Source organism: Triticum aestivum, chromosome 7A (assembly GCF_018294505.1).
Source record: "Triticum aestivum cultivar Chinese Spring chromosome 7A, IWGSC CS RefSeq v2.1, whole genome shotgun sequence".
Taxonomy (NCBI): domain Eukaryota; kingdom Viridiplantae; phylum Streptophyta; class Magnoliopsida; order Poales; family Poaceae; genus Triticum; species Triticum aestivum.
In genome coordinates, this window is record NC_057812.1 from 208118100 (window position 1) to 208131111 (window position 13012).

At 44.4% G+C, this 13012-nt stretch overlaps 2 protein-coding genes and 1 non-coding gene across 5 annotated transcripts; 1 reads left to right on the forward strand and 2 right to left on the reverse strand.

Moving 5' to 3' along the window:
- The first annotated feature begins 2248 nt into the window (after positions 1–2248).
- LOC123150725 (pentatricopeptide repeat-containing protein At4g13650) lies at positions 2249–5474 on the forward strand. 3 transcript variants are annotated; one of them, XM_044570558.1, is made up of 4 exons: positions 2249–4579; positions 4660–4764; positions 4854–5176; positions 5297–5474. In XM_044570558.1, the coding sequence occupies exon 1, from the start codon at positions 2336–2338 to the stop codon at positions 4349–4351; it is 2016 nt and encodes a 671-aa protein (XP_044426493.1). In that variant the 5' UTR covers positions 2249–2335; the 3' UTR covers positions 4352–4579; positions 4660–4764; positions 4854–5176; positions 5297–5474. The 3 variants fall into 3 exon arrangements, with proteins under 3 accessions (XP_044426493.1, XP_044426494.1, XP_044426495.1); XM_044570559.1 differs by having other exon boundaries at positions 4854–4917; XM_044570560.1 differs by lacking the exon at positions 4854–5176.
- LOC123150724 (phosphate transporter PHO1-3) lies at positions 5379–10314 on the reverse strand. Its single transcript, XM_044570557.1, has 14 exons — positions 9759–10314; positions 9325–9658; positions 8401–8839; positions 8271–8319; positions 8107–8178; positions 7876–8005; positions 7666–7786; positions 7312–7561; positions 7123–7227; positions 6981–7025; positions 6440–6592; positions 6061–6339; positions 5838–5974; positions 5379–5733 (listed from the first exon to the last, which is right to left on the reverse strand). The coding sequence occupies exons 1-14, from the start codon at positions 10122–10124 to the stop codon at positions 5646–5648; spliced, it is 2568 nt and encodes an 855-aa protein (XP_044426492.1). The 5' UTR covers positions 10125–10314; the 3' UTR covers positions 5379–5645.
- A 2087-nt stretch (positions 10315–12401) lies between these two features.
- Positions 12402–12504, reverse strand: LOC123155102 (U6 spliceosomal RNA). The gene has a single exon (XR_006477221.1). It is a non-coding gene; the product is annotated as a U6 spliceosomal RNA (small nuclear RNA).
- Positions 12505–13012: the final 508 nt, after the last annotated feature.

The window sequence follows — 13012 nt, forward strand, 5'->3', positions numbered from 1 at the left end:
ACGCAGCCCAAAGCCTTTTCTTCCGGTACATCCTACACAACCATGTTTCAGTTTTCTCCGACTCCCATTTAGCTCTAAAAGCTACCCATCTCGCCTCAAACTCATCATGTGTAGTGGCATAATAAATAAGAGACCTGAACTCCTTAAGGGACTTGTGGTGGAGGTGTTTCTGCATGTTTTTCTCAATATGCCACGAACAAAGTCGATGCCACACGTTAGTAAGGACCTTCCTGACGGCCCTTATCATGGTTGCGTCTCCGTCAGTAATTACAGACCTCGGCTTCTTCTGACAATGAGCTCTTAAGAAGGTATGCAACACCTAAACGTATGTATCCTCCGTCTCATCTGACACAACTGCATAACCGAACACAGTGGTGCAACGATGATTGTTTAGACCAACAAAAGGTATGAATGGCATTCCGTACCTATTCATCTTGTAAGTGCTGTCGAAGACGATTACATCACCAAAGTCAAGGTAATCCCGATGTGACTGAGAATCACACCAGAACATGTTCTTCAGCTTTCCTTCTGCGTCAACAGTGTGCTCAAAGAAAAAGTCTGGATCCCTTGTCTTTCTCGTCATCATGATACCAATCGCAGTGTCCGCATCACCCTTTGCTAGCAACTTCATTTTCTCCCTATAACACATGTTATAAAGCTTCCTCCTCCCGAAACCAGCTAGTGCATATGATCCATACCTACTAACGAAGTTGTCATAAATCCAATGTTTTTTGAGCCCAGCATTTGCCATTGCTAAGATCTCGAGCTTCTGGTATTCCTTTATCTGATTATGAGATCGAAGATATATAACTTCATCTGGTCTAGCAAGAGTGTGACTATGATCATCGCTGAAACTGCTGACATACCAAATGGAGCGCTCTCTGTCAACCTTCATAGTTAGATGGGCCTCGCAATAGCACCGAGTCTCCGCTCTCAGCCTGCGCTTCTTCCCTTCCATGGTACACAACTTGGCCTGTCGTTTCCCAGACCTTGAACAGAGAAACCTCCTCAACCGCCTACGTGCGTCGATACCCTTACTATATTTCAAGTTGTCCTTCCTAATGCTGAAGCCACGCTTTTTCGCATAGTCGTTATAGAAATCATATGCCTCCTCGTCTGTCCTGAACGTCGTGGACATCACCGTCCAATGCCTGTCCAGTGATTCTTGCTGGTATTCATCGTACCCAGTATCAAAATTGCACTCATCACCATCGGCATCATCATTGTTTTCGCACGCGTCACCATCCTCTTCCTGAAAAATAATACAAACAACCGTATATGTCAGTAAATAGTTGTATAAGGTCTATCATATGTATTCACTTTCCACTACTTACTTTGCTCGAGCTGTCATTATAAGATGCATCGATATCGTTTTTGTCATTGGCATCCACGAAAAAATTCCACTAATAGTACCCTTCCACTTCCATCTGCGCAAATTGTAAATATGATATGTAAGACTTGATGCGTATTTAATTTCACTTTAAACTAACCTACATAAATCTAAACCTACATGGCTTCCGCTTTCAGCATATGAATCATCTACATCCATATCCTCATTGTCATCATCCCCTCCTATCTGTGCACAGTCAAACATGTTATTGTCATCGCGGATGCTTGTATTTAATATGGTTGAAAACATGCAGACCACTTACATTGCCACTGTAAGACTCATCCAAACTCATATAATTTTCGCCGTCATGTTCGTCTTCATCCAATGACAATGATCCGTCGTCGCTACCGCTATCATTACCGTCATATCCTATTTCAGCCTCAATCTATACATGTTCATATATAATCAAATATACATTCAAACATCACGTAACATCTTCTCAATTAAAATCCGTTCTTAAATTACTATGCCAGCGCCTCGCGTACCTCGTTGCCTTCGTCAGACATGAGGCGGTTGTCACCGGATACGAGCTGCCGGCGATGGAGGCGTCTGCCCGACTGAGGCGGTTGTCGGCGTAGCGCACAACGCGTACGTTTTTTTCGTCGGCCATGTACTGCCGGAGATGGCGGCGGCGGCGGCGGCGCGAGCGGAGGCGAGTGAGGCGTTTTGAAAATAGGGTTCGCCGATCGTTTTTTTAATCACTCGGGCGTGCATGCGGATGTGGGCGCGTACGGGCGGGCGTACGCGACAGTGCCGTACGGCGACGCAGGCGCGCCTACGGCGGGCAGGTATTATTATACGGCGTGTGAAAATGACTGCCCCTACCCTTTATACGTCTTGGGAGGTGTTGTACCGAAGACCACCTCTTTTCTCTAAACCCCGCCGAGTGTAGATGGAGCGCGACACAGGCTGAGGTGAGCGGCGGCGGCCGAATGCCAGGCACAAATGCACGACCACCTGGCCGCCCTCCTCCGCGGCGGCGGCGGCGGCCGTCACCCGCGCGCAGTCCACGGCGCCGCCGCGAAGCTCGGCTGCCTCGCCTCCATCTACCTCTGCAACAACCTCCTCCTCTCCTACATCAGCGGCAGCCTCCACGCGGAAGCACGCCACCTGTTCGACGAAATGCCCCAGCGCAACGTCGTCTCCTGGTCAGTCCTCGTCTCCGGCGCCTCTCGCCTCGGCGACCTCCGGGAGGCCTTTCTTCTCTTCTCCGACATGCTTCGTAGCGGGGAGCGCGGAAGCTGCGACCGCCCCAACTCGTTCGTGCTGGGCGCTCTGGTCGCCGGGTGCGCCCGTGCCAAAGACACCGTCGCGGGCTCGCAAGCGCATGCCTCCGCTCTCAAGTTTGGTGTGGCCGAGGACGAGAGCGTTGCGGGGGCGCTGGTGGATATGTACTCCAAGTGCGGGCGCGTGGACTCGTCGTGGCGGGCGTTTGCGCTCTCGCCGCAGAGGTGCGTCGCCAGCTGGACGAGCATAATCAGCTGCCTTGTCAACCAGGGATGTTCAGAGCACCGTGATGCAGCAATTGCCTTGCTAAAGAGGATGCTGCTCTTGAAGGTTTGGCCAACAAACGCAACGTTTTCTTGCATCCTCAAGGTATTTGATGCACCCGAGTTGCTCCCTGGTGGGAAGCAAATCCACGGCTGCTTATTGAAGATGGGAACTGATGTTGATCCTGCTTTAGGAACCGCCCTTATAGCGATGTATGGTAGATGTGGTGGAGTGAATGAGATGGCTAGGTTGTCTTGCCGGATAAGGCATGATGCCTTCTCCAGGACTTCACTTCTTGTAGCTTTTGCACGGAATGGATGCAACATGGAGGCAGTTTGGAACTTTCGTGAGATGGTCATGGAAAATATGGCGATTGATCAGTCAGCTGTAACTAGCCTACTGCAGGTTTGTTCATCATTGGGACAGCTGAGAATGGCCAAGGAGGTCCACTGCTATGCTCTGAAGACTTTCTTTAAGCTGGATACATTACTGCTCAATGCAACCATCACTGTTTATGGAAGATGTGGGGATGTCATGAGTGCAGAGATTATATTTGATCGTTTGGAAAACAAAGACATTATATCATGGACGGCATTATTAACTTGCTACACACAAAATGATCTTGCTCTGGAGACACTCTTGCTCTTCAGGGAAATGCTTCGGAAAGGCTTAGGATCTCCCGTCTTTTGCATTACCAGTGTGCTAAGGGCCTGTTCTAGCACCACAAATTATGCTGTTGGGTGGCAAATTCACTCGAGGGCGGTGAAGTTAGGAATTGATGATGCCAATTCAGTTGAGAATGCCCTTTTGACTATGTACGCCAAGTGCGGAAGTGTTCATATTGCACTGAAGATTTTCAATTCAATGAGAAGTAGAGGCATTATCTCGTGGAATGCACTAATCACAAGTTTTTCACAGCATGGAAATGAGGTGGCAGCCATTCAGCTATTTGATCTGATGCAAGAAGAAGCAGTTTATCCAGATGATTACACTTTTGTCGGGTTGTTATCATCTTGCAGCCGAATGGGCCTAGTTGCTGAGGGTTGTGAGTATTTCAAACTGATGAACACCAAGTACAGTGTGAAGCCTAAGATGGAGCACTACACATGCATGGTTGATCTTTTTGCCCGCGCTGGAAGATTTTCTGATGCACTTGAGTTTATTGATGCTATGCCTTGTCATCCGGACCAACTCGTGTGGGAAGCTTTGCTAGCTTCATGTAGGACTCATGGTAATGTGGAGTTGGGAAGGCTGGCAGCAAAGAAGATTCTTGAAATAAGACCAGATGATCCTTCACCATACATTACATTATCCAGCATTCATGCTTCAATTGACATGTGGGAAGAGAAGGCTTGGAATCGTACTGTGTTTGATGTCCAGCGAGTAAGAAAAGATGTGGGAAGTAGTTGGGTTGCTGGAGAAGAATTTTCAGATAATACATGCGATGTATTACAAGTTGGAATAACGTAAGATTGGTGATGCGTTGATGTGTCGTTTTCTACACATCAGGTGGAGTTACACTTGATAGTTGTATTGAGGCATAATGGACTCAGCCGTGTGAGATTGACTGACTGCTTGTCGCGGTTGTCATGTCTGGGAATTGAGCCCAATGTCATATCTCCACTAGAAAGATGACTTGGTACGAAGGACAAGATTATTATCCTTTATATGCCTAGGACTTGGTTGCAATATCTTAAGGTGAGATACTCTGTTACTAACAATGTTGTAAACTGCAAACAGAGTTCTTACCACTATGTACAATTCTTGTATATTGTCAGGTGAGTTTTGATGTTATTGGAAATTTAGAGGTGTAAACCCATTATTGGAAGCAAATGCAATGCCAGGCATCAATACCCTTTTTTGCATTCAACCTCTAATGGAAGGTCAGTATGAACATTGCCCAGCTCTTCTTACATATGCTCTCTGATTTGTAAATTAAGTTGTAATATGCTATTTTTGAACATATATGCAGCAAAGAAGACACAATGCTAATGTCAGGTTAACTGCAACATCAACAATCTGTATACCAGGATCTCGTATGTGCTTACTATTCAGTATTCACAATTCAAAACACTGGAGCTTCACTACTGAATATATGTCAGTATGTGATGATGCGTGCGATCTTGTTGAGCTTAGGGATGCAAAGTGGCGTCCCACGTCAGCCCGCTTCCTTAAGTTGATAAAAAAAGAATAAGGCTGGCCCCTATTTGCTGTAATCAGTACATTTTATACTGGCAGCTTAGTTTAGTGGGCCTTAGCACGATGCCACTTTGCATCCCTAGTTGAGCTTGTAATGTAAGTAACTTATTAGTCAACTGCGAATTCTGCTAGTCATATTGATCCTTGATTGATCTCTTTTGAGGTAATTTATCCATGACTGGGCTACCACTAACTAGATATAATCATATTTCCCAGGTAGCCAAAATACAAGATGGGTGGAACAGTCAACAGAAGAACTGTAGAGCAACTATTTTTCGAGTACTTGGATCTCATGAAGTTATCTGACTTCAGTTTACATTATACCAGTACCAATTCTTACATGGAAAACTAGTTGGAACTTATGTGCTCTATGTATATAGTGTTATTATTTGCATATCACTTCTCCTCTCCAAACGGTACATTTGAATGCGCTTTATTTGTCACACCAAAAAATGAATTGAATTATAGTAGTGTAGTGCATGCTTTCTAACATTAGTTGGTGTTACATCTGAACTGTTTGGGAGTTTTGCAATCCTAGAGCGTGCTGCAATGACGCCCCATGCTGTTAGTCCTCTTCGACTTCATGAAAAGGAAGTGGAACAACCTTCACAGCTCTGAACTTCCCTGCATTGTTTAGGTGTTCGTTCTCCAGCCTGACATAGAAGTTTTTCGTAATGTTCTTTTAGTGTAAATTCAGGCTTGTATATCCCTCACAATGAAAAATTTAAGACTTAGGATTCACTGGCAAAAACTTTACCTGTAGAAGTTCCAAAGGCCCCGTCGAATCACCTCAAGAGCTGCCAAAAAGAACAGAGTTACTCTAGAATCCAGGCTTCCAATGTTAGGGTGGATGACAGTTTGAAGCCAAGCAAGCCTCAAAAGAAGGTTCAAACCCTGTAAAATGTCAGGCTCTCTGTAAGTATATGCAATCTTCGCTCGCAATTTTTCGATGCAAACCTTAATTATTTTAGAGAACATACCATGGATATGAAATAAACGTATTTTTGTTTAAGTATCAGATCGTTACGAAGCCAAGGGTTTTTGGAGTTAAACTGTAGAAGACCCCAGTCCTTGACAAAGTCCCAGTACAGTTGGTAGATAGTGGCGACACTTGACACGATGACGACAAGTGACAGCCATCCAGCACTGTTATCATTCTCATATGCCACTTTTGTTCCTGCAGCAAGCATTGCTGACACGTACTTCCCAAGGTTGACAATGTGGTTTATGTCCCCTTCGTCAAACCACCTCCTTGCACACTGTCAGGACAACCGTAATGATAAGAAAGAGCATTAGTACCTATAAGAAGTCTGAAGAACAGACATTATGATGTGGTAAGTGATGCTCAATCTTGTATACCTGCATGGCTCTCCAGTAGTAGGGCAGGAAGGATACTGCATAAGCCAAATCTCTAAAATGTTTCACTCTTGTGCAGTATCCATAGTCTTGTGTCTTATAGCTGCTGGTTATGTAATAACATGCCAGGTATTCCAGGGTCCTAAGCAGCGGTACCTATTTTCCAGCAAATCATTACTTTATTAGTCATTCCAAATTAAACACCATCATTGCTTCTTTACGCGCTACACTGTAGTAATATGTACTCCCTGCATTCACTATTATAAGATGTTCTAACTTTCTTCTGAATTGGATGTATATAGACGCATTTTAGTGTGTTTGTTCACTCATTTCAGTCCGTATGTAGTCCATATTGAAATATCCAAAAACATCTTATAATAGTGAACGGAGGGAGTAGTAAATATTAACTCAAATAAACATTCATGTTGACAAAAGAAATTATTGATGCTGATCAGTTCATGTTGAAAATGGACCCTACTGAGCATTTTGGTTTAAGCTAGCATAGCTGAACTTGACAAACATTTAGCTTCTATTATTCGATTACCTGGCTACAAAGCTGATCAGCCATGAAGAAATCAACCATGACAACCTGCATATAAACATGAATTTAGCTTTTTCTTGTATGGAGTTTGATAGGATTCCGTCCACTCATTTAAAAAAAATGCTCTTAAGCTATAGCAAAGTACCTTGTAAAAGGGGGTTAGAATGATGTTTCTGATCGCTATTAGGAAGTGACAACGACTTGATCGGTAAAGGATTTTGAAAGGGCAGACCAATACTAATAAGAACACCTGAATAAGTAGAAGCATCAGCCTCTTATGGTTATAGCAACATTGACAATAAACATTACATATGTAACGTTAAATATAGCATACCAGAAGAAGGCACCCTGGGATTGCTTGGACTGTACTTGAAGAATACCCTTTGACAATGAGTATCAGGTGTGCAAACATGACACCAACAACAATCGTCATAGAGGTAGTGCATATCAAGAACACATCACGATACTTGAGCTCTTTCGTAGGTGCAAATTCGAATATGAATGCGTAGTTTATGCGTGTCTTTCTCCACATGAAGATGTTGCATCCATAGAGGAAGAGATGCAGGAAGAAGAGGCTGAACATGCTGCAGATCGGGATCGTTTAATATCAGTACTGGATCATTGAGTTTTAGCACCTTTTGTTTCTTAAGAGTATAGTAGCAATTGAACTGACATGTTGGGTGCTTACCTAAGGACAGGGTAGGATGTTGACATGTAGACCTTGTTTGACTGCTGAGTGTACATCCCAGCTATGTGCGCCATGATACAGTAGCCGATAAATAATGCTACAAAGGCACCAGTGAATAGTCCTGAAAATTTGACAGTAGTGCATAAGGAATCTGAAATGATCTTGATGATGGAATTGGAACAGAATGCAAAGCTTATAAACAACTATTACCTATGAAAAATGTGGTAGCATGTGATTCTTCTTTCTGATTTGGCTTCAGATACTTCATTGCTTTCCTTTTGTCACCACTTGCGAAATGTCTCACAAACAGCTCCTCGACATCGTCCATTAGCCTGATTGCCTATTAAGAGGAAGTTTTCAGTCAGAACTCGGAACCTTTGGAGTTCTATTAGAATTACATACTTCAGATCTTCTCAAGGCCACTGTATTGTTGAAAAATACCTTGTCAGAGCTATTAAAGTAGGAGCTCTCCACTACTTTCAGGTAAATTGTCTGCACTTCCTTTGCTGTAACCTGCAACACGAAAAAATGTTTTGTTCTTTCAGCGTTGCTTATATGTGATAACTTTCAGGCAATGCAATAAGGAGAGAGGCATTGGCAGGAACCTTGTCAAATTTCTTCAAAATCTTCACAAAAGCCAGCATGTTCAAGCTCCTGCAACAAGAGTGCTTTCCCCGTCAGTACCCACTCGGTGCACAAAGCAGAACAACATACCATGTCATCAGCTACACCTACCGATACGTCTTGAGGTACCCCAAGCCCTTGTATAGCTCAACCAGGGCTCCTCTGATCATCTTCTCTGCCTGGTGCACTTTTTTCTTGTTGATGCTCAACTTCTCACTGCCATCACCACCATTCCCCCCAGTCTTCCTTGACTGGCTTAGCATGTCATCGAACAGAAGTTCACGGATGGCAAACACGGTCCTCGATGGCGTGGTGACTGGAATGTTGATCCTCACGCTCCTGCCCTGGCAAGTGACCGCCCTCCCCGAGTATGTCCTCAGCTTGTTGGCAGCTTCTTCTCTCGGCTTCTCAATCCTTCCCGAGTCACCCAGACCTTCGGAGATGGAAAGATGGTCCTCCCCTTCATCAGTGTTCTTTGCCGTAGCATCGTCGGCGAGCTTTTCTTGACTTTCGTGTTCTTGCTCTGTAATGCCCCTGAGGGATTGATCTCCTGCAATTTTGGTGGCAAGCCACAAATCAATTTCTACGCGACCTCAAAGCTCGAAGAACTCACTCATGGGGTGTATATGTGATGGGGAATGGGTGTCATCCACTCATCCTTTTGTGGAACGAGTTGGTATGACACCATTCAATTCCTCGTATGCTAAATTGCTAATAGAAGACTAACAATGAATAACTAGCACCTGGCTGATGAAGAAGCATCTCAGCATGAAACTAAATATGCCTTTCAATTGCACGCCAAACCCAACTACTGGACTAATTTGGATACTCCAACCAGGATTGCCTCGTCCAATTCTCCCTTCCAATTGAATAAGACTACTGGACTAGTAGCCTTATTTATGCATGTTTCAAGATCAGCTAGACAGCAGCAGCTGGCCTAATAATCAGCTTTTACCCTCAACTGGCTTAATTAACAAGCATATCTAGGACATATAGTGGCATGCATTTATGTATGTATGTAGTATGTACACTCACCATGCAGGATAGAACAAGACACGGACGGGTCCTCCGGGTCGGCGCTCCCCGCCGCCGATGAGCCCCCGCGACGCCGCGCCTCAGTGACGGCGGCCTTGAGCTCGACGAGGATCTGCAGCTGCCGCCTGAGGCACACCCCGCGCTCCAGGAACTCCCCCTCCTTCCTCTCGTAGAATCGGTTCACCTTGTTCAGCTGCTCGTCCAGCCTCTGGAAGAAGGCCCTCGCCGCCTCCGCCTCGGCGCCGGCAAACCCTGCCGCGTCCAGAACCTCCGTCTCGTACACCTCTCCGGCCACCGCGCCGTGGTTGCCGCTGCTCGCCAGCTTTCTGTGCACCTGCATTGCTCACGTACAAACGGAACATACGAACCTCATCTCAGTCGACCATCTCACCTGGAAAATAGTTTGCACGAGGCTGCACATGTGCGCTGCATACCTGTATGGCGCCGTGCTCCTTGTGGTGGCCATGGGGGTTGAGGAACGGGAGCCTCATCACCCAGTGGCTGGCAGCCACGGGCGCTTGGCACTGCGCCGGCCGTGGCGCCGCCTCGGCTCCTGCGGCGGCCTGCAGCTTCTTGATGTCCTTCTTGAGCAGCCAGTAGTCGACGAAGGCCTCCTTCCACTCTGGCACGAGCTGGCCCTCGAACTGCTTGGAGAACTTCACCATTGGCGGCCTCAGGGCGGAGCAGTGCAGCTCGCCGCAGCTGTGGTGGTGGCACCGGTGTGCAGGTGTCTCAAAGGAAGCCATGGGGTAAGGCGTACTTATATGAGCCGCATGCGACTGTGGGTTAGCAGCGTCCATTGGAGGGGAATTTGGAACTAGAATCTATGAGAGGGAGGGCTGAAGGAGACTGGGGAATTAGCTGTTGCTCATGTGGGGGTTTATGCTAGCTAGCTCCTGTCAATTGGTGATCACCAGTTGGGCGTAGTGTGTGTTGGTGCCTTGGGTTGGGTTGGGTTGGATGGATTCTCGCCGTCTCTGTTAGCTCCCCAGTTGAGAGAGGGGAGGGATGGTGGGAGGGACCTGTTTTATAGGATGGATGGATGGGGGGTCACTCACTCCATTGGACCAGCGACGACGATGGTGGAGGCTGTTAGGGTCGTGCATGGCTCTAGTGCAAAGAAATGTGTCCCGCAGAGGATGAAGAAATGGGCCCACGGGAAAAAGAGCTTGCACATGCCACTCGGTTCACTGGCCATTTCAGTGCCTCTTTTAATTCGCAGAATTCTGAAAACATAGGAATCCTGATACATTATTTTGGTTTGTTTGATTGCATCACAGGAAAAACAAAGTATTCCTTTTCTCGAAAAAAGTATTATTTTCAAGAGATTTGAGTGGATGCTATTTTTTATGGAATGTCGTATAATATAAAGGAATCCTTCTGCAAAATTCCTATATGATTCAATCCTATGAATCAAACAACCATTGTAGGAAAAATTTCTAAGGTTTATAACCATCCAAAATTTCTTCAAAAATCCTTTGAATCAAATTGCATGTGGTTGTGATCTTTTTTTTACAGGAAATAGTTCAACTACAGTGCAAAAATTTCTTACCTTCAAACGTGCAGGGGTCCCCTTATTTTCAGCTCATTGGATGACTTACGGACCCAGAATGCCATAAGCTGAAAAGAGGCATAGATTATGCACAACTGCGGAATTAAGCCCCTCTATTGACTTTGCCGTCAATGTGATAAAAATTTACCCACCAGCTGTCATCTCCTATATCCTGAGAGCCAAGGCCCTTGCACAAATCTGTTGCCTCTTCTACTTTTAGGCCGTCGAGGTAGACCTTATAGGTTGGCTATTATTCACTGCAGAGTAATTTCAGCTAGTGACAACTGGGACTATTACACATTTACACTCTTCTACTTCTACCATGACTCGTTAGATATTCTTGTATGTTCTTGGACTCTTGCTGGAAGCTGGATCCTACCCTTCTTAATCACTCCTATAGCCGAATTTGCATGGACTCCATCGTGTTGGACTCTCTTAGGGCAACTCTAACAGAATGGCAGAATATGGATCATCAAAATCGTTGTGGAGGCTATCGCTAAAAATTATGTAAGCTCTCCATAGCTCACGCGCAAAATCATAATCGCTATAAAAGTGTCACCATATTTTCCTGCGTCTGGGACCCGTTTGTCATTGGGTAACTCTTTCATTGCAGTAGCTTCTATGTAGTAGATTCGAACTTGCTTTCAAGAAGTGAAACTGACCGAGATACATGATTGGGAAATCAGTAAGTTTGCAGTTGAGAAGGTTGGTGATAGCAGCCATTCGTCGCCGTCTAAGGCCATAGCCACCACCCCACTTTTGGCGAAGTTGATTTTTAAACTAGGCACGACTTAGAAACAGAAGAGGATAATCTTGATTGTGGCGATGCTCTGTTTGTCTGGCTCGAACAGAAGCAAATTGTGGTCGGTGCATTGAAGTTTGAAGGTGAGAAACTCCCCCTGGTATTAAGGTACTAAATTTGTTGTAAACAGTAATAGATTTGGGAGTACTATATATGTAACATAAATTTTCTTTCCTTTGTTGTTTTTCTGTGTGTGCAGCAAATTTGGGTGTCAAATTTATGCCACGTTTTATACATGTTGTGCGAATCTTATCTATCTTTGTTGAACATTTATAACTATTAGAAGTGCTATTATGATTTTAATGGACTAGTACACACCTCATGTGACTATTGCTTATAACATGCCATCGTACAATTAGGTATCCGGCTTCTACATTTCCTGATAAGTTAGAACTTCATCAAACACCCCACAGTGCCCTGTTTGGAAAGAAGTTAGAAGACGGCTATTTCAATATAATTATTTGGAACATTGTTCAAGTCCACACCAAATTATTTTATAAATGAAATCTTTTCCACATCATATGTGAGCACAAAATGTTTGTGAAGTGACTGACATTGCAAAGTTTTATCCAAAATAAAATCTGATTAATCGGTAACCCAGCTAAACAATTCATACTTAATACGCTTAATTTAGTCTGTGATATTCGTCCGTATTTGTTGACTGTTAAGTCTGCCATTTTTTCTCCATAATGGAAGATTCTATTGATCTTATCACATCAGTCAAATGCATACGTTTTTTTCTTGATATATGCAGGTTATTCCTGGGCATGGGCCATGCTAATCTTGTTTGTCTCATTCCAGTTTTATCAGATTTCCGAGAAGGGACTCAAATGCACAGCTCAGCTGTCAGGATGTCCTCTCCTAAGATGCACCCTAAGCGGATTATAAAATTAAACACAGAGCTTTGCTTTTAGTTGAAAATGAAGGGTCGGAATCCTTTTTAATAAATTATGAACAATGGAATTTTAAAGTGTATCCCAGAAAGAAGATGATAACTCTGCTTTGCAACTTTAAAATGATATCCTGCTATTTAGACAAAGCCGTTTAGTAGGATGGTCGTCAGAGAGTGGACAGCAAAAGCAAAATCCTTGGTGTTAATTAAGAAACAACTGCTTCTAATTTCTCGAACAGAAGATTGTGTCTATCTCTCCTGGAATTTCTCTGATATACCTTTAATATCTTTATATATCTTGTCCATGATCAGCTGCTTTTTTCTACCTAGATACTGAAGCAAATGACAAATTTGGTAAGCAGCCAAATATTAGGCAGACCATAATTTTTTCCGATCAGGATATGTTTCACCGCAAATGAACGTGTGAAGAACATATGAGTAT